Source organism: Eptesicus fuscus, chromosome 13, assembly GCF_027574615.1.
Source record: "Eptesicus fuscus isolate TK198812 chromosome 13, DD_ASM_mEF_20220401, whole genome shotgun sequence".
Classification (NCBI taxonomy): Eukaryota; Metazoa; Chordata; class Mammalia; order Chiroptera; family Vespertilionidae; genus Eptesicus; species Eptesicus fuscus.
The window spans coordinates 3,243,532-3,269,820 of record NC_072485.1 but is presented as its reverse complement, the minus strand read 5'-3'; the positions used below and the strand labels follow the sequence as shown (position 1 = coordinate 3,269,820).

The 26,289-nt window shown below is 42.5% G+C and overlaps 1 protein-coding gene across 7 annotated transcripts in view; it reads right to left on the bottom strand.

The window, feature by feature from the left end:
- The window catches only part of SIK3 (SIK family kinase 3), a 310,082-nt gene that overhangs the window by 153,787 nt on the left and 130,006 nt on the right, over positions 1–26,289 (bottom strand). For all 7 annotated transcript variants that reach the window (XR_008557941.1, XM_054725226.1, XM_054725227.1 and 4 more), the window contains exon 2: positions 4,835–4,951. Coding sequence is in view for 6 of the 7 variants with exons in the window: in XM_054725226.1 (XP_054581201.1) it covers positions 4,835–4,951 (117 nt within the window). In the remaining variant the exon portion in view is untranslated. The remainder of the gene's footprint in view (positions 1–4,834; positions 4,952–26,289) is intronic.

Here is a 26,289-nt window from a genome sequence, read left to right as displayed (position 1 = left end):
GACCCGATGGCCGAGAGTCCAGCTTCTCCCCGTAGGTGTCTGGGTCCCCCGAGTGTCCCCAGAAACTGGATTTCAGAGTGATCGGGAGCTTGTCTCCCTGCAGGTTGAAGAAAAGCCGCGCACCCAGCCGCCCGCCGCCGGCCCGATTCGCGTGCCTCCGTACCTCAGCTTTTCAGCGATTGTGCTACTTTCTCTTCTTAGTTGTAAATCTTCCACTCAGCCAGCTTTCCCGTGGTTCTGGGTGGTAGACGTTTTTGTCTTTTAGTTGTATTTTTGAAATTGTTGTGTGAGGCAGCAGATTAGTTGTTTAACTATGTCGCCATCTTGGTTCCTCCCAGGCCCAGCTCTTGATTGGGATGGGAGAATCCGATCAGGAGCAAGCTGGTAGGGGGGAGGGGCCGTAAGGTTGGCAGCTAGCCCCACCCCCTGATCCGGCCGGTTCGCAGGCCACAGTGGGCGGTTGTTAGGTCATTATGGCCGAGAAGTGCTCCATGCACTTCCTGGTGATGGGTCGTTTGGTCATTTTGGTCATGATGCCTCTTGGCCTTTTATTATTATAATAGACTAGAGGCCCAGTGCATGATTGAATCATGCACGTGTAGGGTCCCCTACACGCTTTCGCTTTCGATCATGGCAGAGGCTTCTGAAAGGCCTGTTGCCTGAGCGGACAGGCACCCAGCTCCCCCGCTTTTGATGGTCTGCGGTGGGACGTGAGCTCACTGCCCCAGAGGCCCCTTCTGTGCTGCAGCACAGCCATGGCGCAGACGCTGAGCTTGAGCCGCCGCTGGCGACGCGAACTCAGCATCCCGCCGGCCCAATCGACCACCCCGGCCACCCCGAGTCCCGCCGCCCCCCCCCCCCCGCGCCTCCTGGCCAATCACGGGCATAGCAAAGGTACGGTCAATTTGCATATGTGTCTATTATTAGGTAGGATTAACTTCTTCTTTTTCAGTGGTTTCATGGTACTCCTTCTATAAGTTCACATTAATTTAATTTCTCAATCTAATAACTGTGTCATTCTTTTTCCTCTTTAATTTTTAAGAACTCTATGTAGCTCTGGCTCAGCTGGTTGGAGTGTCGTCCTATGCACCAAAAGGTTGCTGGTTTGATTCCCAGTCAGGGCACATACCTAGGTTGTGATCCCTGTTGGGGGCATGTATAGGAGGCAGCCGACCCCTCTCTCTCTCTCTCTCTCTCTCTCTCTCTCTCTCTCTCTCTCTCTCTCATCCCCTTTCCATCTCTCTAAAATCAGGGAAGCATATCCTTGGGTGAGGATTAAAAAAAATTAAAAAGCTATACACTGGTGATATTAGCCCAATGTTTGCAAGCCTCTGTACATTAATTTATATAACAAAAAGTAAGTGCTCTAAATATATGCAGGTCTTTAGAAAAATAATAAAAGAAAAAATAAACGTCATATGTATATGTACCCCTTTTACCTTCAGGTCTTTCACTAACTGCAAATGTTCGTTTATTATTCAACTTTTCAAGAGTTCACCTATATTTGGCTAACTCTATAAACCTAAGGAGACTAAAGCTTTGGCAAATGACCTGAAAACTGCCTTGATACAGTATGAAGACAAGTTGGCAGCCATTCACCTGGCAGCTCAGAATCTTTCATTAACAATATAAGCTACCAGAGAGCAAAATTAAAGCTTAAAAGAGAGCACTGTGCAAAGCCAAGGCTGAAAAGTATGGCAATTCTTACAGGCTAATGAAACATTGGGTAAGAAAGGTAATCTTGCAGAATTTGGTTATAAGGTTAATACCTATAAGTTAACTTCTTGAGAAAGGTCAGCCTGAGAAGCCCTATAATCATTTAAAGATTATTTATTTTTAGAAAGTGAGGTCAAGATCCTTAGCTGGTTTGGCTCAGTAGATAAGAGTGTCAGCCTGCAGACTGCAGGGTCCCGGTTCCATTCCAGTCAAGGGCATGTACCTTGGTTGCAGGCTCAATCCCCAGCCCAGGTAGGGTTGGGGGTGGGAGGCAACCGGTCAATGGGTCTCTCTCACATCGATGTTTCTCTGTCTATCTTTCCCCCTCCATCCCACTCTCTCTAAAAAAAGAAATCAATGGGGGGAAAATAGCCTCAGGTGACAATTAATTAAAAAACAAAGTGAGGTCAAGAAGTTTACTCAGCCTATCAGACAGGAAGGAAGCAAAGGTTAGACACCCCTCAGTTTGCCGACACAGGTCTTCAGGCAACACCAGAAACCTTTCACAGGTTGGCTTCTGGGGCACAATGTAGGTGTAATGCAACATAATGTAGTCTGATAAATTTCAACAAGCGTGCTCTGTGGAGCTAGTTCATTTCATTATGTGAGTACTTGATGCCAGAGAAGAGCCTTAAGCTGTGGCCTTAACCACACATACCAACATCATGACATGATTTCTTCTGGGCCAGTAAACTTTTACTGCAGACCAACAGCAGCAAATGCACCGAGTGGGGGCACGACCTGCAGAACCAGGTGATGGCTGCTCTAGCAGAAAGCACTGAGCAGGATGGCTCTATGCAGAGGCACAGCTGTGGCTGCCAACACAAAGCAACTTGAGAAGCACCCAGCCTCACCTCTTCCAAAATACCACTTCCACCAGCCTGCTATGGCAAGATCCTCCTCTCCTATTTGCCTTGAGATTCCAGCAATTACAATCATTTTTTTATGATGGCATGGAATACTCATGTTTCTTGGGAAGGCAAGAAAACTAAATTAGAAGTCTCTTTCATTACACAGTCTCGATCCCTTGGTTATCAAAATAATCAAATGCTAGCCCTGGCCAATTTGGCTCAGTGGACAGAATGTTGGCCTGCGGATTGAAGGGCCCCGGGTTCAATTCTGGTCAAGGGCACATGCCCGGGTTGCAGGCTCGATCCCCAGTAGGGGGTGTGCAGGAGGCAGCCAATCAATGATTCTCTCTCATCACTAATGTTTCTATCTTTCTCTCCCTCTCTTCCCTTTCTCTCCCTCTCTGAAATCAATAAAAATATTTTTAAAAAAGAAAAATAAAAAGTAAATAATCAAATGCTACCTTGGAAAGGTAAAAACTAAGTCAGGACTCTACTAGACTAGAAAAGAAGTAGTTTCTGACTGATACAAGAAGCCATACTTGCCCTAACCAGTTTGGCTCATTGGATAGAGAGTCAGCCTGTGGACTGAAGGGCCCCAGGTTCGATTCTGGTCAAGGGCATGTACTTTGGTTGTGGGCACATCCCCAGTAGGGGGTGTGCAGGAGGCAGCTGATCGATGTTTCTCTCTCATCGATGTTTCTAACTCTCTATCCCTCTCCCTTCCTCTCTGTAAAAAAAAATCAATAAAATATATATATTTTTAAAAAGCCATACTTAAAAATATCCTTTGCCATCGTAATTCATAACATTATCACAGAAATTAGTATTCAAATAATGTAATAAAAAATAATGCTGCCCTAGCCAGTTTGTCTCAGTGGAAAGAGCATCAGCCTGCAGACTGAAGGGTCCCAGGTTTGATTCTGGTCAAGGGCATGTACCTTGGTGGCAGGTTCCTTCCCAGCCCCAACCATGGTTGGGGCACGTGCACGAGGCAACCAATCGATGTTTCTCTCAGATCGATATTTCTATCTTTCCCTCTCTTTTCCACTCTAAAAAAATCAATGGAAAATATCCTTGGGTAAGAATTAAATAATCCTATATAATAAAGAGGTAATATGCAAATTGATCATCATTCCAACACACAAGATGGCCACCCCCATGTGGTCAAAGATGGCCACCCCATGTGGACAGAAGATGGCCACCACAAGATGGCCAGCAGGGGAGGGCAGTTGTGGGCGATTAGGCCAGCCAGGAAGGGCAGTTCGGAGGGACCAGGCCTGAAAGGGAGGGCAGTTGGGAGCAATCAGGCCTGCAGGGGCAGGCAATTGGGAGCTATCAGGCCTGCAGGGGAGGGCAGTTAGGAATGACCGGGCCTGCAGGGGAGGGCAGTTAGGGGTGACCAGGCCTGCAGGGGAGGGCAGTTGGGGGTGACCAGGCCTGCAGGGGAGGGCAGTTAGGGACAACCAGGCCGGCAGGGGAGGGCAGTTAGGAGCAACCAGGCCATCAAGGGAGAGCAGTTAGGGGTGACCAGGCCAGCAGGGGAGGGCAGTTGGGGGTGACCAGGCCTACAGGGGAGGACAGTTAGGGGTGACCAGGCTGTAGGGCAGGGCAGTTAGGAGCAATTGGGCCGGCAGGGGAGCAGTTAGGCATCAATCAGGCTGGCAGGGGAGTGGTTAGGGGGTGATCAGGCTGGCAGGCAGAAGTGGTTAGGGGCAATCAGGCAGGCGAGCAGTTGGGAAGCCAACAGTCCTGGATTGTGAGAGGGATGTCTGACTTCCCGTTTAGGCCCATTCCCACCGGGATCAGGCCTAAACAGGCAGTCAGATATCCCCCAAGGGGTCCCAGATGGGAGAGGGTGCAGGCTGGGCTGAGGGACACACACACACACACACCCGTGCACGAATTTCGTTCACTGGGCCTCTAGTAATAATAATAATGTTATATTCATCTCTCAAAACTCTCTGTTCCTTTTGAGTTTCCCATTCTGTTTTAGGATTCTGACCTAAATAAATAAGTTCTCATCATCTTCTGAATAATCTTTTTGTGTAATTTTCACTAAGAATGGCACCCAAGTTTTAAAGAACAAGTTGTCTGGGTGGGATGGCCTTAGTAGTAAATAGCCAGAGGACACCTGACTACTGAGCAGGGGGAAAACAGTAGGATGAACACACTAACACAGAATAAAAAAAGCTACAGATGTTCACCCACCGCCTCTTTTCCTAAGGCTGGTTTTTGTAGCCATACAATCAGCCACTAGTGTTTCCTACCTGGTAAAGCCTGATGATATGTGGGTGGCAAAGCATCTTCATAATTTGAACTTCCCGGAATATCTTCTTCAAGTTTTCTTCATCTAGCTGGCTCTTGTCTATAATCTTGATAGCAACCTGACAATAGGGGAAGAAAATTTCTGCTGCATCATTAAAAGCAGTTTACTAAGGAAAATTAAATTCACTTTAAAATATTATATTGCACAAAACACAAGTTGCCACTATTTTGTTTACAGAATGTCAATGGAGAAAATGAATTTACTTTTTGGAAAAAGATAGGAAATTGATTTTTAGCGAGTTTGTCTCAAAGGAACTGACTCAAAAGCTAATGCATATTCTGCCATTACTTAAACTGCTTCTACAGTAAAACCCTGTGGCAAAGTACTTCCTTACTCCATAGATGTAGTTACAGTCTGGGCACATTGGGCTTTGACGCAGAGAATGATACGTAGGGTCTCTAATTAAGACAATGAACTTATACCATAAGCACAGGTGATTTAGTAAGGTTCGACCAGGAATCCCAAAGGGGCATTCCACATCTCCCCAGGAGCCTGCATCACTCCATAATGGTGGCAGCGCAGCAGTAACCATATACTGAAGGTTTTCTGTGTACCACACATAATTCTTGGTGCCTTGCAAGTACTAATTCATTTAAACTTCACAACACCCTGTATTATTATTAACCTTGTTTCACAAATATGCAAACTGAGACCCAAAGAGATTACATTTATATGTGTAGATCCAGGATCGAATCCCAGATGGCTTAGCTTTGGAGTCAAATTCTTAATGATAACACTATAAAAATCTGAAGATCTTCCTATACTGTATATACTGCTTTAGCACAAAACATCTTTTTATTTTGCTCATTATTCTGAAGATATCCAGCAGCACAAAAATTTTAAAACAATGAAAGATGGACTTTTTAAAAAATCTACTAAATCTAAACTTCCTCTTTATTCTTAGTGCAATATTCAAAATGTCTCTTACGTCAGTGTCAATGACTAAATCAGTAGGTAATCAATGAATATTAGTTGGATTAAGGGCCAGAACTAGGTAAATTCTAGCCCCTTTCAATTCTTAAAATTCTATGATGCTAAACACTGGGAGAGGTAAAGAAAACTCATACTTATTTACACAAAAACGAGAAACCAGGAAAGCAAACTGTCAATACTAAAAATATTTAGCCCAGAGTTAGGGGAAGATGGCAGCGTAGGTAAACATCTGGGCTGCTGCCGTCCACAACAACTTCCAAAACTACAACTAAAAGACAGAACGTCTATCACCCAGAACCACGGGAAAGCTGGCTGAGCAGAAGCTCTACAACTAGACCGAAAGAGAGGGGAGCAATCAGGGCACAAACACTGAAAAACTGAGGTACAGGGGAGCGTGCGCGATACGGGCTGGCAACGGAACCCAGCTGGTGACAGGCGTTGGCTTTCTTCAATCCGAAGAGAGACAAGCTCCCAATCTCTCTGAAATCCAGTTTCTGGGGAGAGACTGGGCTGTCTGCCATCGGGACAGAGAGTGAGGGTGGCTTGCTAGCAGAGCTGCATGGAGGTAGAATTGTTGGCTGCGCTGGGGCGCGGGACGCGGGACGCGGGACGGGGTTGGAGGCGGGTCACTGCCAGTCATCGCTGTTTGCCACGCCCTAGCCTAGTGACGCCCTGAGACTCCACCCCGCACAATCTACAAACACACCCAAGCTCCCAGCAGCAGCTTTTGCATATGAATGGCCTTCTCTATTGCAGTTTAAGCTAGTAAACTTGAAACCCGGTGCAGACAGCTCCAAAGCCTCCAAGCTCCAAGCAGGGAGGAGAGGATGGCAGTTCTCGCTGTAGCTCCTGCAGGGTGGCCTCAGACAGTAGCTGAACTGCACCCCATTGGAGACCCAGAAGCCAATGCACCTAGTGGTCAGTGTGAGACACCAGATTTCAACTCCTCACATCCATAAGTGACACATTCTGGAGGCGGACTCAGTGAGCACAAAAGCCCCACTGAAACAAGTCCTGTACCATAAGCGTGTCTCCAGCGCAGCAGTGCTTCCATTATAGACACAGCAGGTCCTCACAGCCAATTGGACTGGAGGTCAATTCCTCCCAGTGTACCAACAGCAATCAAGGCTTAACTACACCAAGACTTTGCACTCAGCCCACAAAGGGGTGTACCAAGAGCGACCACCTAGGGTGATTGGGGAAGCTGAGCTACCGGTCCCTATAGGTCACTGACCACACAAAGCCACTCCATCAACACAGGGAGGCAGCCAAAATGTGGAGACACCAAAGCATGTCACGAATAGGAGAGATGGAGGAAACTAAACTACTGGGCGACACAGTGTTCAGAACCACATTTATAAGGTCACTCAAGAATCTTATAAAAACCGCTGAGAAACTTGAAGAGACCTCCGAGGAACTTAGTGAGACCTTCAAGGACCTTAATGAGAATGCCAAAAAAAATAGAAAAGGACCAGTCAGAAATTAAGCATACACTGTCTGAAATAAAGAATATACAGAAACTCAACTGTAGATCACCGTACCCCAAGAGTCAAACCAAAGATCTGGAATATGAGGAAGCAAAAAACACCCAACCAGAGAGGCGGAAAGAAAGAAGAATCCAAAAGTGTGAGGATAGCGTAAGGAGCCTCTGGGATGGCTTTAAGTGTACCAACATCTGAATTTCTGGGGTGCCAGAAGAAGAGAGAGAGCAAGATACTGAAAACTTATTTGAAGAAATAATGACAGAAAACTTCCCCTACCTGGTGAAAGAAATAGACTTACAAGTCCAGGAAGCGCACAGAACCTCAAACAAAAGGAATCCAAAGAGGACCACACCAAGACACATCATAATTAAAATGCCAAGGGCAAAAGACAAAGAGAGAATCTTGAAAGCAGCAAGAGAAAAACAGTTAGTTACCTACAAGGGAGTACCCATACGACTATCAGCTGAATTCTCAACAGAAACTATGCAGGCCAGAAGGGAGTGGCAAGAAATATTCAAAGTGATGAACAGCAAGAACCTATAACCAAGATTACTCTAACCAGAAAAGCTATCATTCAGAATTGAAGGTCAGACGAAGAGCTTCACAGACAAGAAAAAGCTAAAGGAGTTCATCACCACCAAACCAGGATTACATGAAATGCTGAAGGGTATTCTTTAATAAGAGGAAGAAGAAGAAAAAGGTAAAGGTAAAAATTATGAACAACAAAAAGACATCAAATACCTACCTACCAACAAGTAAATCTAAAAATCAAGTGAATAAAAAATCTGAAGAACAGAATGGACTGGTGAATATAATAGAATCAGGAACACAGAAAGGGAGGGGACGGACAATTCTCAGGGGGAAGGGTGTCTGAGGGGTGCAGGAAGAGATTGGACAAAAATCTTACACCTATGGATGAAGACAGTGGCGGGGGATAAGGGCATGGGGAGGGGTGGGGAATCAGGTGGAGGGGAGCTATGGGGGGAAAATAAAAAAGAGGAACACCTGTAATAATCTGAGCAATAAAGATTTATTATTTAAAAAAATAATAAAATAAAAATAATAATATTTAGCCCAGAGAACTGAAGAGTGTGCGGGACTCCAGCCGGCAGATGATCTAACGTGTGGAGACCAGCATGATGAACTGAGCATGGAGTGCTTCACTGCTAGAGGAGGACCCCTGGGACACAGGCACGGGGCAGCCCTCAGCTCCATTCAGAGAGCCGTTAAACTCTGCCTAATGACAGAATGGAATAAAATGAGCTAGGGTAGCTTGAGCTACAAAGATACATCAGCCACAACTTCAAGGAGCTCACAAATTAGTAGGGAAAGAAATATGTCAAACAGACAAACAGTACAGTGTTAGAAATGCAATCAATAATGCTTTGTTCAAGGTATAATGGTAGCACAGAGTATAGAGTTTAACCTTCACCTGGGGAAAAAGAAGCAGACATAAGGAAAGAATTCACAAAGAAGGCATAACTTGGGAAAGAACTGGGATAGGCAGAAAGGAGGGTGAAGAATTTTATGAGGGGAAATAGCAGAATCATTAACAAATCTCAGCAGCTGTTTGATCTCCTATAAGAAGTCTTGAACCATATGACCGTGACCACTAGCATTTCCACTTCTCTTCACTACTGCGCCAAATCACATACAAGAACTTAACTCTGGCATCTGTGTCTGGTTCTTTAAGAACAGTTCCCAAAACAAAAAAATCATAGTACACAAAGTCCTTTTATAGAATAAATACCTGGTCTTAATAGTAATTAATTACTATTAAAATCTTACACATGAATAGCACATTATCATTTACAGAGTACTTTCATATATAGGGTGTCCCCAAAAAATGTATACACATTTAACAGCTGATAGTTCGATTGATGTTTCTTTCTTTTAAGATTTAATCCATTGGAATTAATAATTATTCAAAGTATATATACATTTTTTGGGACACCCTAAATATAATAAGCTTAGAAACTCACAGACACACTGGGAAATTGGTTGCAGGTATACCTAAGGTTGTGGGTAGGTGACAATGGACACCTCCAGTCTCAAGGAAGCTTGTTTGTTTACCTCAGAGAAAAGATTACCATGTTCTGTGAGTGCCACTATGCACAAAAGGTTAGAAAGCTCAACTAGGATTTGTTGATCATCAACTGTCCAAAGACTGGCCCTGAAATCCCTTCTTCTGTCCATGCCTACAATGGATATCACAGAAAAGTAACAGAGGATTGGGGGAGGGGGTGTGGGAGTGGAAGGAGAGTCTACAACACAGCTGACAGTATTTTTGTGCTTTTTTACCCCAGAGAGTCCTGGGTTACACTGGAATTGGTAGAGACCTACAGTGGACTCGTTCTGAATTTCACTGGATCCTGAGGAAACAGGACACACATAGGGTAAACAGAAAACCAAACCCAATCATCTATGAGAACAAAGTTGGCTATTAAGATCTTATAACATACACTAAGCACTTAATAAATATTTTTAATTTAATAAGATAGTGGTATAGTATGGATGTACTTTCTGTTTCTTAACAAGTATATCTGACCTCACAGAAAAGGAATACGGTATTACATACTAATATGTATTTTTATCTCTTCAGGGAAAATTGCATTTAATATATAATCTGTCTTACAAGATGGAGACAGAAAGGTTTTAACAATTAAAACATTAGCCCAGCTGCCATGGCTCAGTGGTTGAGCATTGACCTATGAACCAAAAGGTCACGGTTTGATTCCCACTCAGGGCACATGTCTGGGTTGTGGGCTCAAGATCCAGTTTCAGGTGTGCAGGAGGCAGCTGATCAATGATTCTCTCATGTTATTATCTCTCTCTCCCTCTCCCCTCCTCTCTGAACTCAATAAAAATATATTTTTTTAAAATTAAAACATTAAATTTCTGTCTACTCATCAGTAAGATTCAACAAAACACAGAGAGGTGAAGCTTTGCCTAGCAACTAAATATAGTGTCAAAAGAAAGGACTCCGAATTGGCCCCTAACATATAATCTTGAGCAAGTCACTTAATTTTTCTATAGCTCCTTATCTATAAAATGGGCAACAACAGAACACATATTACAGCCTTCTTACTATAATGCCTGGAATGAGGTAAACAAACAGTATACATTAAATACACGTACTGCTAATATTTATTCAACTTTTCTGGAAATCAAGCCTTAAAATTTAGGCACTCCTTGGCAAAAACTAAATTTGTGTCACTAAGCAACATAATCCAGGATCTGAAACACACTGATTCCTTAGTCAAGGGACTAGTTGGGGAGCACAGAAGCAAAATAGCTAACAATCTGTGGGCAGCATTCAGAACCAACCAGCTGCTTTCAGCTGATGAGGGAAGAACATGGAAGGAATGGAGCTGGGGGCAAAATGCATTCCATTCAGAAAAATCACACTGAGCCGCAGGATGGGACCCACAGCAAGACCTGACCTGGCGGCTGTGCTGGCCAGAGTGGTCTGCTTCCTCACGGCAGGCTGGGCCCCTTCCATCCTCCATCCATGCTAAGTTGCTACACCAGAGAGGAGGACCCTCAGTGTCACGTGGCACATGTGCCTGATAAAACCATTGGAGAGAGAAGGTAACGTGCATAAAGCTACGACCTTTGCTGCAAACTGGAAAGTGGAGGTTATCGAAAGAGCAGAACAATACCGATGAGACAAACTATGCTGCCAGAGAGCAGGTAGCTGGCAAGCGGGTCCTGTTTTGAGGATCATGACGTTTCACTGCTATAGATTATTGGAGGCTCTATTATAAAGGTTTCAGCTTAAAGGACACACCAGCTACTTGAAAAATTAAATGTGTCCATAGAAAAAGATAAAATGGAATAAACAGAATGTAAACCCACAAAGAATGTTTTTAGATTGGTGCTGAAAATCTGTGACTCACATACTTGCACTACATATAAAAAGCATAACAAGTAAAGGAAACAAAGTTCCAACACATTACCAAGAAAGTATATATTTCTTAAGTTTGCCTGCTTTACATAAAATGCTACATAAAATGCTTTTATCTTGCAAAGAGCATGATTTTGAGTATAGGAGTTGAGTGTCGAACTATGAACCAGGAGGTCAGGGTTCTATCTCCGGTCATGGGACATCCCTGGGTTAAGGGCTCAATCCCTAGTGAGGGGTGTGCAGCAGGCAGCCGATCAATGATTCTCTCTTATTATTGATGTTTCTATCCCTCTCACCATCTTCCTTCCTCTCTATGATCAATAATAAAAAACACACATATTAATAAAATTTTTTAAAAAGAGTGAATTACTGAGCATAGAAAACAGAGCCAACCAGATGGAGGAAAGAATTAGTGATATCAAGATAGGAATCTAGGGCCCTGGCTGGTTTGGCTCAGTGGATAGAGCATCGGCCTGTGGACTGGAGGGTTCCGGGTTCGATTCCAGCCAAGGGCACATGCCTGGGTTGCGGGCTCAGTCCCCAGTGGGGGATGTGCAGGAGGCAGCCGATCAATGATTCTCTCTCATCATTGATGTTTCTGTCTCTCTCTCCCTCTCTCTTCCTCTCTGAAATCAATAAAGAAATATTAAGAAAAAAAGATAAGTTTTTCCTATACTCTGTATCTGTTTAGCCACATATTTGATACAATGCCATGCTGAATCTAGGAATGACAGAGAGGGAAGAAGAGAGAGACCTGAGCATAAAGAAAAATTAAAGAGCTCTATGAGAACTATCTTAGTCCATCAGAAAAAGCAATATTAGAATAACAGGCATTCTGGAAGAGAAAGAGAGGGAGAAGGGAATGGAGAGTCTATTCAAGCACATAGTGGATAGAAGTCGAAACCTATGGAAGAACTAGAACCTTGAATTCAAGAAGCAAACAGAATACCTAGTTACCTCAATCTAAAGAAGCCCTCTCCCAAGGCACTTCTCCAGGGTGGTGAAGACCTGAGGCGGGAACCGAGTGAGGGGGAGTGTGTTGCGGGGGAGAGGGACATCTGTAATAGTCTCACCAATAAATATTTTTTTAAATAAATAAATAAAAATAAATAAATAAGATAAAAATGACAGGGTGAAAGAAGAAATAAAAAATGAGGTCAAAATATATATATATAATAATGAGAATGACAATACAACAGAGTATAGGAGTCCTTATGAATTCCTCTACCCAATATATTTTTTTTATTTTTTTTATTGACTTCAGAGAGAAAGGGAAAGGGAGAGAGATAGAAACATCAATGATGAGAGAGAATCACTGATCTGCTACCTCCTGCATGCCCCCCACTGGGGCTCGAGCCCACAACCCAGACATGTGCCCTTTTCTGATGGTCTTAGGCTCTACAGCAGTGGTTCTCAACCTGTGGGTCATGACCCACAGGTTGAGAACCGCTAGCAGGGTCACCTAAGATCATCGGAAAGCACAGACATTTACATTACGATTCATTAACAGTAGCAAAATTACAGTTATGAAGTAGCAACGAAAATAATTTTATGGTTGGGGGTCACCACAACATGAGAAACTGTATTAAAGGGTCGCGGCATTAGAAAGGTTGAGAACCACTGATCTATACTAATAAAAGGGTAATATGCTAATTAGACTGGACATCTTCTGGATGTCCTTCTGGATAAAGCCACGGTGGTGGGGGCCGAGGCAGAGGCAGTTAGGGGCAATCAGGCCAGCAGGGGAGGGCAGTTAGGGGTGATCAGGCCAGCAGGGGAGAAGTTAGGGGGTGATCAGGCCGGCAGGCAGAGGCCATTAGGGATGATCAAGCCAGCAAGCAGAGGCAGTTAGGGGCGATCAAGCCATCAGGGGAGCAGTTAGGGGCATCAGGCCGGTAGGCAGAGGTGGTTAGGGGTGGTCAGGCAGGCAGACAGACAGGCGAGCAGTTAGGAGACAGCGGTCCTGGAATGTGAGAGGGATGTCCGACTGCCGTTTCAGGCCCAATACTGCAGGGATTGGGCCCAAACCAGCAGTTGGACATCCCCCGAGGGGTCCCAGATTAGAGAGGGTGCAGGCTGGGCTGAGGGACACACACACACACACACACACACACACATACCCAGTGCACGAATTTCATACACCAGGCCTCTATATATATAAAGAGCCAGTGTCCATAACATCCAAAATGACCAAAGGCTCGCCCAAACACCAGGCTGTGTGCGCAGCATGCTGAGCAGGCTGAACTGCTGAACTCTCGGAGAGAGAGAGGCGGGGACTTGCAGTGGGGACTTGTGTGAGGCTGCCTCATGGCACCCCGCATCCCTCCCTGACCAACCACTGCAACTCCAAGCCAGCAAGGGCCGCCTCCAGGCTGCAGCCCCAAGTCTCTAGCCCCCACCCCAGGCCCAAGAGTGCAGCACTGGGCAGGGGCACCTGGGGGTCCAGGAATGTGGCGCGAGGGGCCAGGGAGGCATGGGGGGGATATATTTACACCACCAAGTTCCCCGCTTCCACCCTGGCCCACACATCCCTCCTCTCTCCCTTCAGCAGCCCAGCTCCTGCCAACGTGCTTGCTGGGCAGGCCTGGCTACATCGTGGAGTGAGCCATGGTGATCAGGACGGCCACTTCCTAGGACAGGAAGGCTGGGCCGCAGCGATTCTCGAGGGCGACAAGGCCTGCAGGGCACACGCAGCCCTTGGGTGGCAGGGGCAGCCGGCCAAGTCGAGTCTGGCTTCGGTGGGGCCAGCAAGAGCCCGAGGCCACCCCAGCCCCCACAGGTCCTGAGCCCAACAGTGGCTCAGCGGCAAGCAGCGTCTCTATGCACGGCACATGGGGGCGGCCGCAAGCTGCTGTGACCCCGCCCCATGCTTTAGGGATGGGGAGGAGGCTCGCGGCCACCAGCGCCCTAGGCTACACCGCCTGTGCCACCGCCTGCCGGGTAGCAGGGTCCAGAGCAGGAGAGCTACACCCGCCCCCCAGTGGTGGAACAGGGAGGAGGGTGCTGGGTGCAGGGAGGGGACCTCAGCCGGGATCCTCCCGGCGTGGGGAAGGGCCCAACCTGGGCCCAGTGGGGAATTAGGAAGTCTGGCTGAGCAGTCGCTGGTTCATACCAACTCTTACTCTGCCATCTTCCTCCAGCCCTCTAAGCTATCCCCCCTGCCCCACCTGCCCGGGGGAACGGGCTCTGGGCGACCTCCCCAAGCATAGACTGTGGACCCGGAGACCTCGAAGAAGAGTGCCTGGCGGGGCCCGGATGGGGGCCGGTGCACAACTGCCAGGGCAGAGGGGCTTCAGTGTCTCAGTGAAATCTGCAACAGACTCAAGGAGGAAACCAAGAGGGGAAAGGCTGGGAGGCATGAATTCCCAGCACTTTAGCCACTTGAAAACAGCCCTGCTTGGAATGTGAGGCGGCTGTACATTCAGCTGAGAAGTGAGGGAGCTGAACACCACCGTCGCTGGGCTCCTGCGGGTCTGAGGCCCGAGTGTCCACCACGACAAGAAAATAACGAAGGGAGGGGCCCAGAGGAAGGGAGGACAATTGAAGGAAACCATATCTAGACTTTCCCCAGCCCTCTCCCTCTTTCTGCTGCCTACAAAAGTCCCAGGCCGCCACAGTTCTGTCTCCACCTTTTAGTCCCCTATTCTCCAACCACAGAGGAAGGAAATAAGGAAGGAGTCCGCGCTGCCTTCAGAAAGTATCTATATACCTCATCAGCCGGTTGCCTTCCACAGAGGGAGGCCTGATCCTGTGAGGGCTCCCGGACTGTGAGAGGGGGCAGGCCGGGCTGAGGGACCTCCCCCAGCCTGTGCACAAATTTTTGTGCACCAGGCCACTAGTATACGATAAACCTTCAGCTAATATCATATTCCATGGTGAAAACTGATCTTTCAGTTTAATAATATCATATTCCATGGTGAAAACTGATCAGGAACAAGACAAGGATGTCCATTCTCATCACTCTTATTCAATCCAGTGCTGTAAGTCATAGCCAGAGCAATAAGGCAAGAGAATGAAAGAAAAGGCATCCAAATAAGTAAGGAAGAAATCAAACTGTCACTTTTTGTGGACAACATAATTCTGTATATAGAAAAACCTAAAGACTCCACCAAAAAATATTGGAAACAATAAACAAATATAGTAAAGCTGCAGTATACAAAATCAATGTACCAAAATCCATTGCCTTCCTGTATACTAACAACAAAACTTTCAGAAAAAGAAATGACAAAACAATTCCTTTTGCAATTACAACCAAAAGAATAAAATATCTAGGAATAAACTTAACAAAGAATGTGAAAGACCTATATACTAAAAATTACAAAGCATTATTAAAAGAGATTGAAAAAGTTACAACAAAATGGAAAAATATCCCAGGTTCATGGATTGGAAGAATCAACTTTGTTAAAATGTTAAAATCTATATTACCCAAAGCAAAATATACATTTAATGCAAACCCCATCAAAATCCCAATGCCATTTTTTAAAAAAAGAGAACAAGAAATAATCAGATTTGTATGGAATCACAAAAGACCTCAAATAGTCAAAACAATCCTGAGAAAAAAGAACAAAGCTGGCGGTATCATGCTACCTGACTTCAAATTATACTACAGCGCGATGACATCAAAACAGCATGGTAGCCTAAACCAGTGGTCAGCAAACTCATTAGTCAACAGAGCCAAATATCAACAATTCAATGATTGAAATTTCTTTTGAGAGCCAAATTTTTTAAACTTAAACTTCTTCTAATGCCACTTCTTCAAAACAGACTCACCCAGGCCGTGGTATTTTGTGGAAGAGCCACACTCAAGGGGCCAAAGAGCCGCATGTGGCTCACGAGCCGCAGTTTGCCGACCACGGGCCTAACCAATTTGGCTCAGTGGACAGAGCGTCGGCCTGTGGACTGAAAGGTCCCAGGTTCGATTCCGGTCAAGGGCATGTACCTTGGTTGTGGGCACATCCTCAATAGGAGGTGTGCAGGAGGCAGCTGATCGATGTTTCTCTCTCATCAATGTTTCTAACTCTCTCTCCCTCTCCCTTCCTCTCTGTAAAAAATCAATAAAATATATATTTTAAAAAAACAGCATGGTATTGGCAGAGAAACAGATACACAGATCAATGGAACAGCATAGAGATCCCAGCTATAAAACCACATGTATATGAACAGATAATTTTTGACAAAGGAGCCAGAAACACACAATGAAGTAAAGATAGTCTCTTCAATAAATGGTGCTGGGAAAACTGGAAAGCCACATGCAAATGAATGAAAGTGGATTACAGTTTGTCTCCATGTACAAAAATTAACTCAAAATGGATCAAAGACTTAAATATAAGACCCAAAGCAATAAGTTACATAGAAGAAAATATAGGCATCAAACTTATGGACCTTGGTTGTAGAGAACATTTTATGAACTTGACCTCAAAGGCAAGGGAAGTAAAGGCAAATATAAATGAATGGGACTATAACAAACTAAAAAGCTTCTGCACAGCAAAAGAAACTGACAAACAAAACACAGAGGCAGCCAACCTGAAGGGTGATGATATTTGCAAACAGTAGTTCCTACAAAGGTTTAATCTCCAAAATACATAAAGAACTCATAAAAGTCAACACCAAACAAATGACCCAATCAAACAGTGGGAAGAGGACCTGAAAATACACCCCTCCCAAGAAGACATACGAACAGCCAATATATATGAAAAGATGTTCCACCTCACTGGCAGTTAGGCAAATGCAAATCTAAACTACAATGAGATTCCACCTCACACCTGTTAGAGTGGCCATTATCAACAAGACAAGCAACAACAAGTGTTGGAGCCCTAGCTGGTTTGGCTCAGTGGATAGAGCATCGGCCTGCGGACTGAAGGGTCCCAGGTTCGATTCCAGCCAAGGGAACATGCCTGGGTTGCAGGCTCAATCCCCAGTAGGGGATGTGCAGGAGGCAGCCAATCAATGATTCTCTCTCATCATTGATGTTTCTATCTCTCTCCCTCTTCCTTCCTCTCTGAAATCAATAAAATATACATATATTTTTTAAAATAACAAGTGTTGGAGAGGTTGTGGAAAAAGGGAACCCTCATTCACTGCTGTTGGGAATGTAGACTGGTATAGCCACAATGGAAAGCAGTCTGGCAATTCCTAAAAAAAAAACTAAAAATGGAGCAACCATATCATATGTTCACCACCCCAAGTGAAATCTCCTTCCCCCCTATACCTTCTATCTCCCTCATCCCTCTGGCAATCACCATACTACTGTCTGTGCCCATGCCTTTCTTTTTCCCTTTGCTTAATCCCTTCACCAGTCTTACCACCCCCAACTCCCTCCTGTCTGACAGCTGTCAATCTGTTCTCTATATTCATGTCTGTCTCCACTTCGTTAGTTTTATGTTGTTCATTAGATTTTACATATGATCAAAATCATACAGTACTTGTCTTTTCTGACTGGCTCAGTTTACTTAAGCATAAATGCTCTCCAGGTCCATTCATGCTGCTGCAAATGGTAAGATTTCCTTATTTTCTTACAGCTGAGTAGTATTCCACTGTGTAAATGTACCAAGGTGTTTTTTACCCATTCATGAACTGACGGACAACTGGGCTGCTTCCAAATCTTAGCTATTGTAAATAACACTGCAATGAACACAAGGGTTCATATATTCTTTCAAATTAGTGTTTCAGGTTCCTTAGATAAATTCCTATAAGTGGAATTGCTGGGTCATAAGGCACTTCCATTTTTAATTTCTCAAGGTAACTCCATACTGCTTTCCACAGTGGCTGCAGGAATCTGCATTCCCACCAGCAGTGCATGAGAGTTCCCTTTTCTCCACACCCTCGCCAGCACTTGTTGTTAGTGGATTTCTGGATTACAGCTATTCTGACAAGTGCTACGTGATATCTCATTGTCATTTGATTTTGCATTTCTCTGATTAGTGACCTTGAGCATCTTTTCATGAGGCTATTAGCCTTAGTTTTTGCCTCCTTAGTCCTCTTTGGAGAAATGTCTATTTAAGTCCTTTGCCCATTTATTAATTGGATTGTTGTTTGTTTTTTATGTTGAATTTAATAAATTCTTTATAAATTTTGGGTATTTACCCCTTGTCAGATGTATTATTGGTGAACATGTCCTCCCATTCAGTAGGTTTTTTCATTTTGTTGATGGTTTCAACTCCTGTGCAAAACCTTTTTAATGTCACCCCATTTGTTAATTTTTTTCTTTTGTTTGCCTTGCCTGAGATGTATCAGAAAAAATATTGCTGAGAGAAATGTCTGAAATTTTACTGCCTATGTTTTCTCCTAGGATTTTTATGGTTTTGAGTCTTTGCATTCCTGGAATAAATCCCACTTAATCATGGTGTATGATCTTTTTAATGTATTGCCAGATCCGGTTTGCTAATATTTTGTTCATCAGGGATTTAAGTCTTTTATTCATTTTTACTTTATCATTGATTGTGATGTAAGGAGGTTGTCTAGTTTCTTTTTCTTTTTCTTTTTCTTTTTTTCCCACTAATCTGTCCAATTTTCCCAACACTATTTACTGAATAGGCTATCTTCAGCCACTGTATGTTTTTGCCTCCTTTGTCAAATATCAATTGCTATAAAGGTGTTGGTTTATTTACAGGCTCTCTATTCCATTGGTCCATATGTCTATTCCAGTTCCATGCTGTTTTGATTATTATGGCCTTATAATTTGAAATCAGGTAGCATGATTCCTCCAACTTTATTCTTCTTTCTGAAGATTGCTGTGGCTATTTGGTGTCTTTTCTGGTTCCATATAAATTTTTGGAATATTTGTTCTAGTAGGTATCTTGATAGGAATTCTATTGAAACTATAGATTGCTCTGGGTAACAAGGACATTTTAATAATGCTAATTGTTTCTGTCCATGAACATAGTATGTGCTTCCACTTATTTGTATCTTCTTTTTTTAATTTATTTTATTTTATTGATTTTAGAGAGAGCAGAAGAGAGGGAGGGAAGAAAGAGTAACATCAATGTGAGAGAGAAATATTGATCAGTTGCCTCCCACATGTGGCCCAAACGGAATTGAACCTACAACCTGAGTATATGCCCTGGCCGGAATCAAAGCGACATTTCAGTTACAAGGTGACGCTCCAAACAACTGAGTCACACCAGCCAGGGCTATTTATATCTTCTTCAATTTCTTCCATCAGTGTCTTATAATTTTCCCAGTACAGGTCTTTTACATTCTTAATTAAATTTATTCCTAGGTATTTTATTATTTTTGAAGCAATTGTAAATGGGATTGTTTTCTTAGCAATTGTAAATGGGATTGTTCCCCTTTCTGATGGTTGATGGTTTATTGGTACATAAAAATAAAAATAATTTCTGTATATTTATTTTGTATCCTGATACTTTATTGACTTCATTTATCAGTTCTAGTAGTTTTTTAGTGGAATCTTTAGGGTTCCCTATGTACAGTATCATGTCATCTGAAAATAACAACAGTTTTACTTCTTCCTTTCCAGTTTGGATGCCTTTTATTTCTTCTTCTTGTCTGATTGCTATGGCTAGGACTTCCAGTATTATGTTGCATAAGAGTGTAAAAGCAGACATCCCTGTCTTGTTCCCAATCTTAAGGGAAATACTTGTAGGCTTTGCCCATTAAGTATGATGTTGACTGGGTTTCTCATATATGGCCTCTATTATGTTGAGGTATGTTCTCTCTAATCTCACTCTGTTGAGCGTTTTTATCATAAATGGGTGCTAGAGTTTATCACATGCTTTTTCTGCATCTATTGACATGATCACATTGTTTTTTCCTTCATTCTGTTTATTTGGTATATCACGTTTATTGATTTGTGGATATTGTATCAACTTTGCATTCCTGGAATAAATCCCACTTAATCATGGTGTATGATCTTTTTAATGTATTGCCAGATCCGGTTTGCTAATATTTTGTTCATCAGGGATACTGGCCTATAATTTTCTTTTCTTTGTAGTGTTGTTATCTGGTTTTGGAATTAGGATAATGCTGGCCTCATAAAATGAGCTTGCAAGTCTTCCCTCCAATTGAATTTTTTTTTATTAGTTTGAGAAGGATAGATGCTATTCTTTGAAAGTTTGGTAAAATTCATCTGTGAGGCCACCCGATTCAGGACTTTTGTTTGTTGGTAATTTTTTTTGTTTTGTTTTGTTTTGATTACTGCTTCAATTTCAGTAGTTGTAATCTGTCTATTCAGATTCTCTGATCCTTCCTGATTCATTTTGGAAGACTGTGTATTTCTAGAAATTTATCCATTTCTTCCAGATTGTCCAATTTGCAGGCATATAGCTGTTCATAATTTTCTTACAATCCTTTGTATTTCTTTGGTGTCAGTTGTTACTTCACCTCTTTCATTTCTGATTTTCTTTATTTGGGTCCTCTCTCCTTTTTATTTTTCCTGATGAGTCTGATTGAAGGTCTGTAAATCTTGTTTATCTTTTCAAAGAACCAGCTCTTGGTTTCATTAATATTTTGTAGTGTTTTTATCCTCTATAATTTCATTTATTTCTGTTCTGATCATTGTTATTTCCTTTTTCCTACTCACTTGGGCTTTGTTTGCTGTTCTTTTTCAAGTTTCTTTAAGTGTATAAATTAGATTGTTTACTTGACGTTTTTCTTGTTTCTTGTGATAAGCCTGTAATGCTGTGAATTTCCCTCTCAGGACTTCTTTCACTGTTCCATAGATTTTGGGTTGTTGTGTTCTCATTTTCATTCGTTTTAAGGTATCTTTTAATTCTTCCTTGATCTCATTGTTAGCCCATTCACTGATTAGCAACATGTTATTTAGCCTCCAAGTCTGTGTGTTTTCAGTTTTCTCTTGTGACTGATGTCTAGTTTCAAACATATGGTCAGAGAAGATGCTTGATATAATTTCAGTATTCTTAAATTTAGTGAGACTTGTTTTGTGTACTAACATACGGTTTAAATATGTAAAGCAAATCTTGATGGACATAAAGGAAGAGGTTGACAGTAACACAGTCAGGAGATTTTAGCACTTACTGACAACAATGGATAGATCTTCCAGAGAGACCTCAACAAGGATACAGTAGCCTTAAATGACACACTAGATGGGGTAGATTTAACTGCTATCTTCAAAGCATTTCACCCCAAAGCAACAGAATACACATTCTTTCCAAATGCACATGGAACATTTTCTAGAAGAGACCACATGTTAGGAGATGCTCTGAAAAGAGAGGTAGATTGGGCAGAAAAGCATTAGCAAGATGCAAAAGAAAAGGGTCAGCACTAAATGGCTACTAAAGAAGCCAATAGCTAAGAAAATGGTACAATGAAAGAATAATGATGGTTTTGAAATAAAATAAAAGCAGGCAGCAGAAGTTATTCCGCAGAAAAATTTTAAGTTATGGTGAGAAATTAACCTATGAAAGGTGAAATATTCCTTGCAGAGAAGATTAGACAATGTGGACAAAGAACTTTGCAGTGGGCTGAATTGTTTGGTTAAAAGGAGGCAGAAAGCTGAATGCATTGCAAGATGAATTTTCTTAATGAAGTGCATGTTACTCTCTCCTGGAGTGCCAGTGCACAGGTAAAAGTAACAGCCTCACAGGATGTGCTCTTCCAAAGAACAGCCTTCATCAGGGAGCCTGTGTACTGCTGAGCACACTTCAATGCAGCACCTAGAACACTCAACGCGTTTAAAGCACCAGCAGGAACGAGAGCTGAAGTCGACTGGCACAGCATAACTTATTAAACTTCCCCAATGAAGATTTATTGCATTGTGTATCTTGTTAACTATACAATGGTAGTGTTGTTCTTGGTGAACACAGTTAGCAACAGTTCCTATTTTAAGCTGTCTTCAATTCCATTAATATGGCCCACGGCCTAATAATATATCCTACAGTAGCAAGAGTTTGAGTGAACCAAGGAAACACAATCACATTTGAAAAACTATCCAAAATTCCTCCTCTTTATACCTCCAAGTTATTTGGTAATGAAGTCTAAGGGAAAACAGGAAGCAATCTCCATTATCAGATAGCATCTTACCCTTCCTATTGCTAAACTCTTATATCGTAGATGCCAGTAGTGTGAGTTAATTGTTTGTCAAGACATACATCTTGTCGAACCATTCATTTCTAGTCTGAATGGTTATGACACCACACTGGGTTGTCTTCTCTATGGCAACCCAGAGTTAAAGAGCCAGCTTCCCTGTGTCTATCAGGAACCCTGTGCCACGTACCTTCTGAGGGGTTTTCCTAATCACAGCTGTACAGCTTTTTAATATGAAGAACTTAATATGAGTTCTTCATATTAAGAAGTCATCACATTTTCAAATCAAAGATTTTATTTCCATAATAAATGTTTGCATTTCATGTGCTAAACAGTAAAATTTAAGTAACTTAAATTGATCCCCTGGAAAGTCTAATGGTAAACATTAATTAATTTTCAAATATCTGATATTTATTTTAAAGATGGGAGTGAAACAATTAATAAATAACACTGTCATAGAAAATAAAAAACTTCCATTAAAATACAGTATGTGGATTATTATATACATCATATGTATATTAATAATATTTCTCATATTACATGTTAAAAACACAACTATATGATGTATGTGCTTAAATAACAGCTAATATTTAATAAGACTGTCCATCCTTTCCCTTAGCAGGATTGCATGCATTTTAAATTCTGATCTATGAAAGTTCTAAATTGACATTACTGTACAAGAATTTCACTTTAAATTTTAATAATTTTAATCATTTAATTTAATCACTTAACTTATTAAGCAAAAAAAACAACCTATTACACTATTGAGCCCTCCTTTGATCTAATGACAATATTACTTTTGAGAAATTAATGTGACCCCTAATTAACTGTCAAAGAGACCCAAAAGAGCCCTAGCCGGCTTGGCTCAGTGGATGGAGCATCGGCCTGCGAACTGAAGGGTCTCAAGTTCAATTCTGGCCAAGGGCACATGCCTGGGTTTCGGGCTCAATCCCCATGGGGGGCATGCAGGAGGCAGCCAATCAATGATTCTCTCTCATCATTGATGTTTCTCTCTCTCTCTCCTTCTCCCTTCCTCTCTGAAATTAATAAATATTTTTTTAAAAATTGGGATTAACCCAATTTAAGAAAAAAGAGACCCAAAAGACTCTCCAGACATCAGCTATAGCTTTATTTGAAAGACATATTTGCATAAATCTTTTTAGAAAAATAACGGATCCTGAGAAACTCCATGTAGAAAATCCCAAGGATGAGATTTACAACATGAGAAAATGAATTGAGAATGTAGACCGCTGGAAGGAATTAAAATGTTAATTGATAATAACTTCACACTAAAAATAATTATCCCTCCACATTTAAAAGCCCTCTGGAAGTTTCCTGAGGTCTCTGGGCCAGAGATTTCTATAGAGATCACACTGGCATTCTTTGAAACAAAGTCAAAGAAAACCCCTCCAGCCCGGCTGGTGTGGCTCAGTGGTTCAGTCAGGGCACATGCCTGGGTTGCAGGCTCAATCCCCAGTGTGGGGCATGCAGAAGGCAGCCGATCAATGGTTCTATCTCTCTCATCACTGATGTTTCTCACTCTCCCCCTCTCCTTTCCGTTCTCTGCAATCAATAAAAATGTTTAAAAAAAAGAAAACCCCTCCAATAAATCAAATGTAATTTTCTGAATAGAATATGGCACAGAATAAAGATCTCACTCAGTGTAGGGAAGAAAAAAAAAAAACTGACACATACAGTAGCAGAATCTTATCCCCTCTGAAAAAATTCTCGTAGAAACTTTAATACATAAGACAGGGAGAGAAAAAGAGCCTCTTCTTGCTAACCCTGGGTAAAAGGTTCGGAGACAGACAAAACATTTTAGAACTCGAAAGCTCAGAAGGACAAGTCGAAAATCATCGGGACAGCAAAAATATCACTGAATTGAGAGGTGGGATCTAGAGTTCAATTCTCAACTCCATTTCTAAGAAACGTTTGTGACCCTGGGCCAATCACCTTAATGCTCAGTGTCCTCAGCTATTAAATAAAAGGTGTGCCTGTTTGTGACTTGAAAGCAGAGTTATCAAAACAATGCAGTAATGACTCCTAATTAGAACTCTGACAGATTATTTGGGTTTGCTTTTAAATATACGTGGGGAAATTTTTAATGTGTGGTACAGGAACCATGTGTTAGAGTCTTCAAGGAAAACATAAATGTAGGAAATTCTGACCCTCATCTCCCCAAATCTCTGTTTTTTAACCAAAAAAAAAGGATGAAGAAAACTAGGGTTTCTTTGTCCTTTGGTTCCTCCAAAGTAGGTCAGGTCTGTGTGTAATTATTGGGTTTCATATTCCTTAAGAAAAGGAAGAAATGTCAATGCATGGGGATTTTTAATAAATAGCAGACTCCGGCAAGAGAGTACCTCAGCTTCTGACCAAAAAAAGTAAACGAAGAAATAGCCTTTTGTTTTTAACAAGAGTAAACCAATTTTAAGACAGAATAAGAGGCGTGATTTCTTATTCTAAGGCTACAGCCATTAAACTTGAACTTGTAGATAAGTACTTCAACTTTCATCTTCTTTTTGGGCATGCTCCGTATTTAACAAGATTGACATAAAGAAGCTGCAAAACTTAAATTAAAAATATACCTACTGGAGGTTTTTACATGCAAGAATACCTATCAAAAGTTTAAATAATAATATGTGCATTACCAAAATATTTCCTTAGAAAAGAATCCCCGCAGGGTTCCTTTCAACAACATGCTCATCGAAACTTTTACTGTGGAATACGTCCCACTTCAAGACACCCCCTATCCTAAAACTTGTGTTGTAATTCCTTTACTTGTCTTTACAATCTTATCATATAAGTATCACCAGACAACATATTATTTAGATTTGCCTACTCTTAAACTTTATGAAAATAGGATCATATTATTATGTTGTCTTTTTTGATCCTTATTATAGTTATAATATTCCTCCATGAAGATGAATGTAGTGTTACCTAATTTGCTTCATGCTAAATAGTAATCCTTTTATGAGTATACCAAATTTACTTATTGCTTTATAGTTGGTAAGATACTTGAGTTGTTTATATATCTAGCTATTAGGAACAGTGCTTCAAATATTTTTGTACTAGAGGCCCGGTGCACGAAATTCGTGCACGGGGGTGTGTGTCCCTCAGCCCAGCCTGCACCCTCTCCAATTTGGGATCCCTCTCACAATCCAGAACTGCTGGCTCCCAACTGCTCGCCTGCCTGCCTGCCTGATTACCCCTAACCACTTCTGCCTGCCAGCCTGATCACCCCCTAACCACTCCCCTGCCAGCCTGATTGATGCCTAACTGCTTCCCTACCAGCCTGTTTGCCCCTAACTGCCCTCCCCTGCAGGCCTGGTCACCCCTAACTGCCCTCCCCTGCAGGCCTGGTCCCCTCAACTGCTCTCCCTTGCAGGCCTGGGTTCCCCCCAACTCCCCTTCCCTGCAGGCCCGGTCGCCCCCAACTTCCCTCCTCTGCCAGCCTGGTCACCCCTAATGCCTTCCCCTGCAGGTTTGATCACCCCCAACTGCCCTCCCTTGCAGGCCTGGTCCCTCCCAACTGCCCTCCCCTGCTGGTCATCTTGTGGTGACCATCTTGTGTGTTGGAGTGATGGTCAATTTGAATATTACTCTTTTATTAGATAGGATATGTCTTCTGGGCCATGAGTGTAAGAGTTTCAATAAAGTTACTTAGGAATCACTTGTAAAGCCAAAATGGTTGGAGCCAACCATGAGCCTCTTTCCACTGTTCTATATCATCTCCAACAACTGTTAGTTTTTCATTTTTCCCAGTCTGGTGTGGATAAGGAACAAATAGTTACTCACTGTTTTGTTTTTTTAATATGCTTTTATTGATTTTTTGAGGGAGAGAGGAAGGGAGAGGGAGAGAGACAGAAACATCAATGAAAAACATTGATGGGCTGCCTCCTCCACGCCCCCTACTGGGGATCAAGCCCGCAACCCAGGCATGTGCCCTGACTGGGATTCGAACAGTGACCTCCCGGTGCACATAACAATACTCAATTCACTGAGCCACACTGGCTGAGCATTCCACACGCTTTTAAATTGCATTTCCTTGATTATTAAGAAAGTTGAGAATCT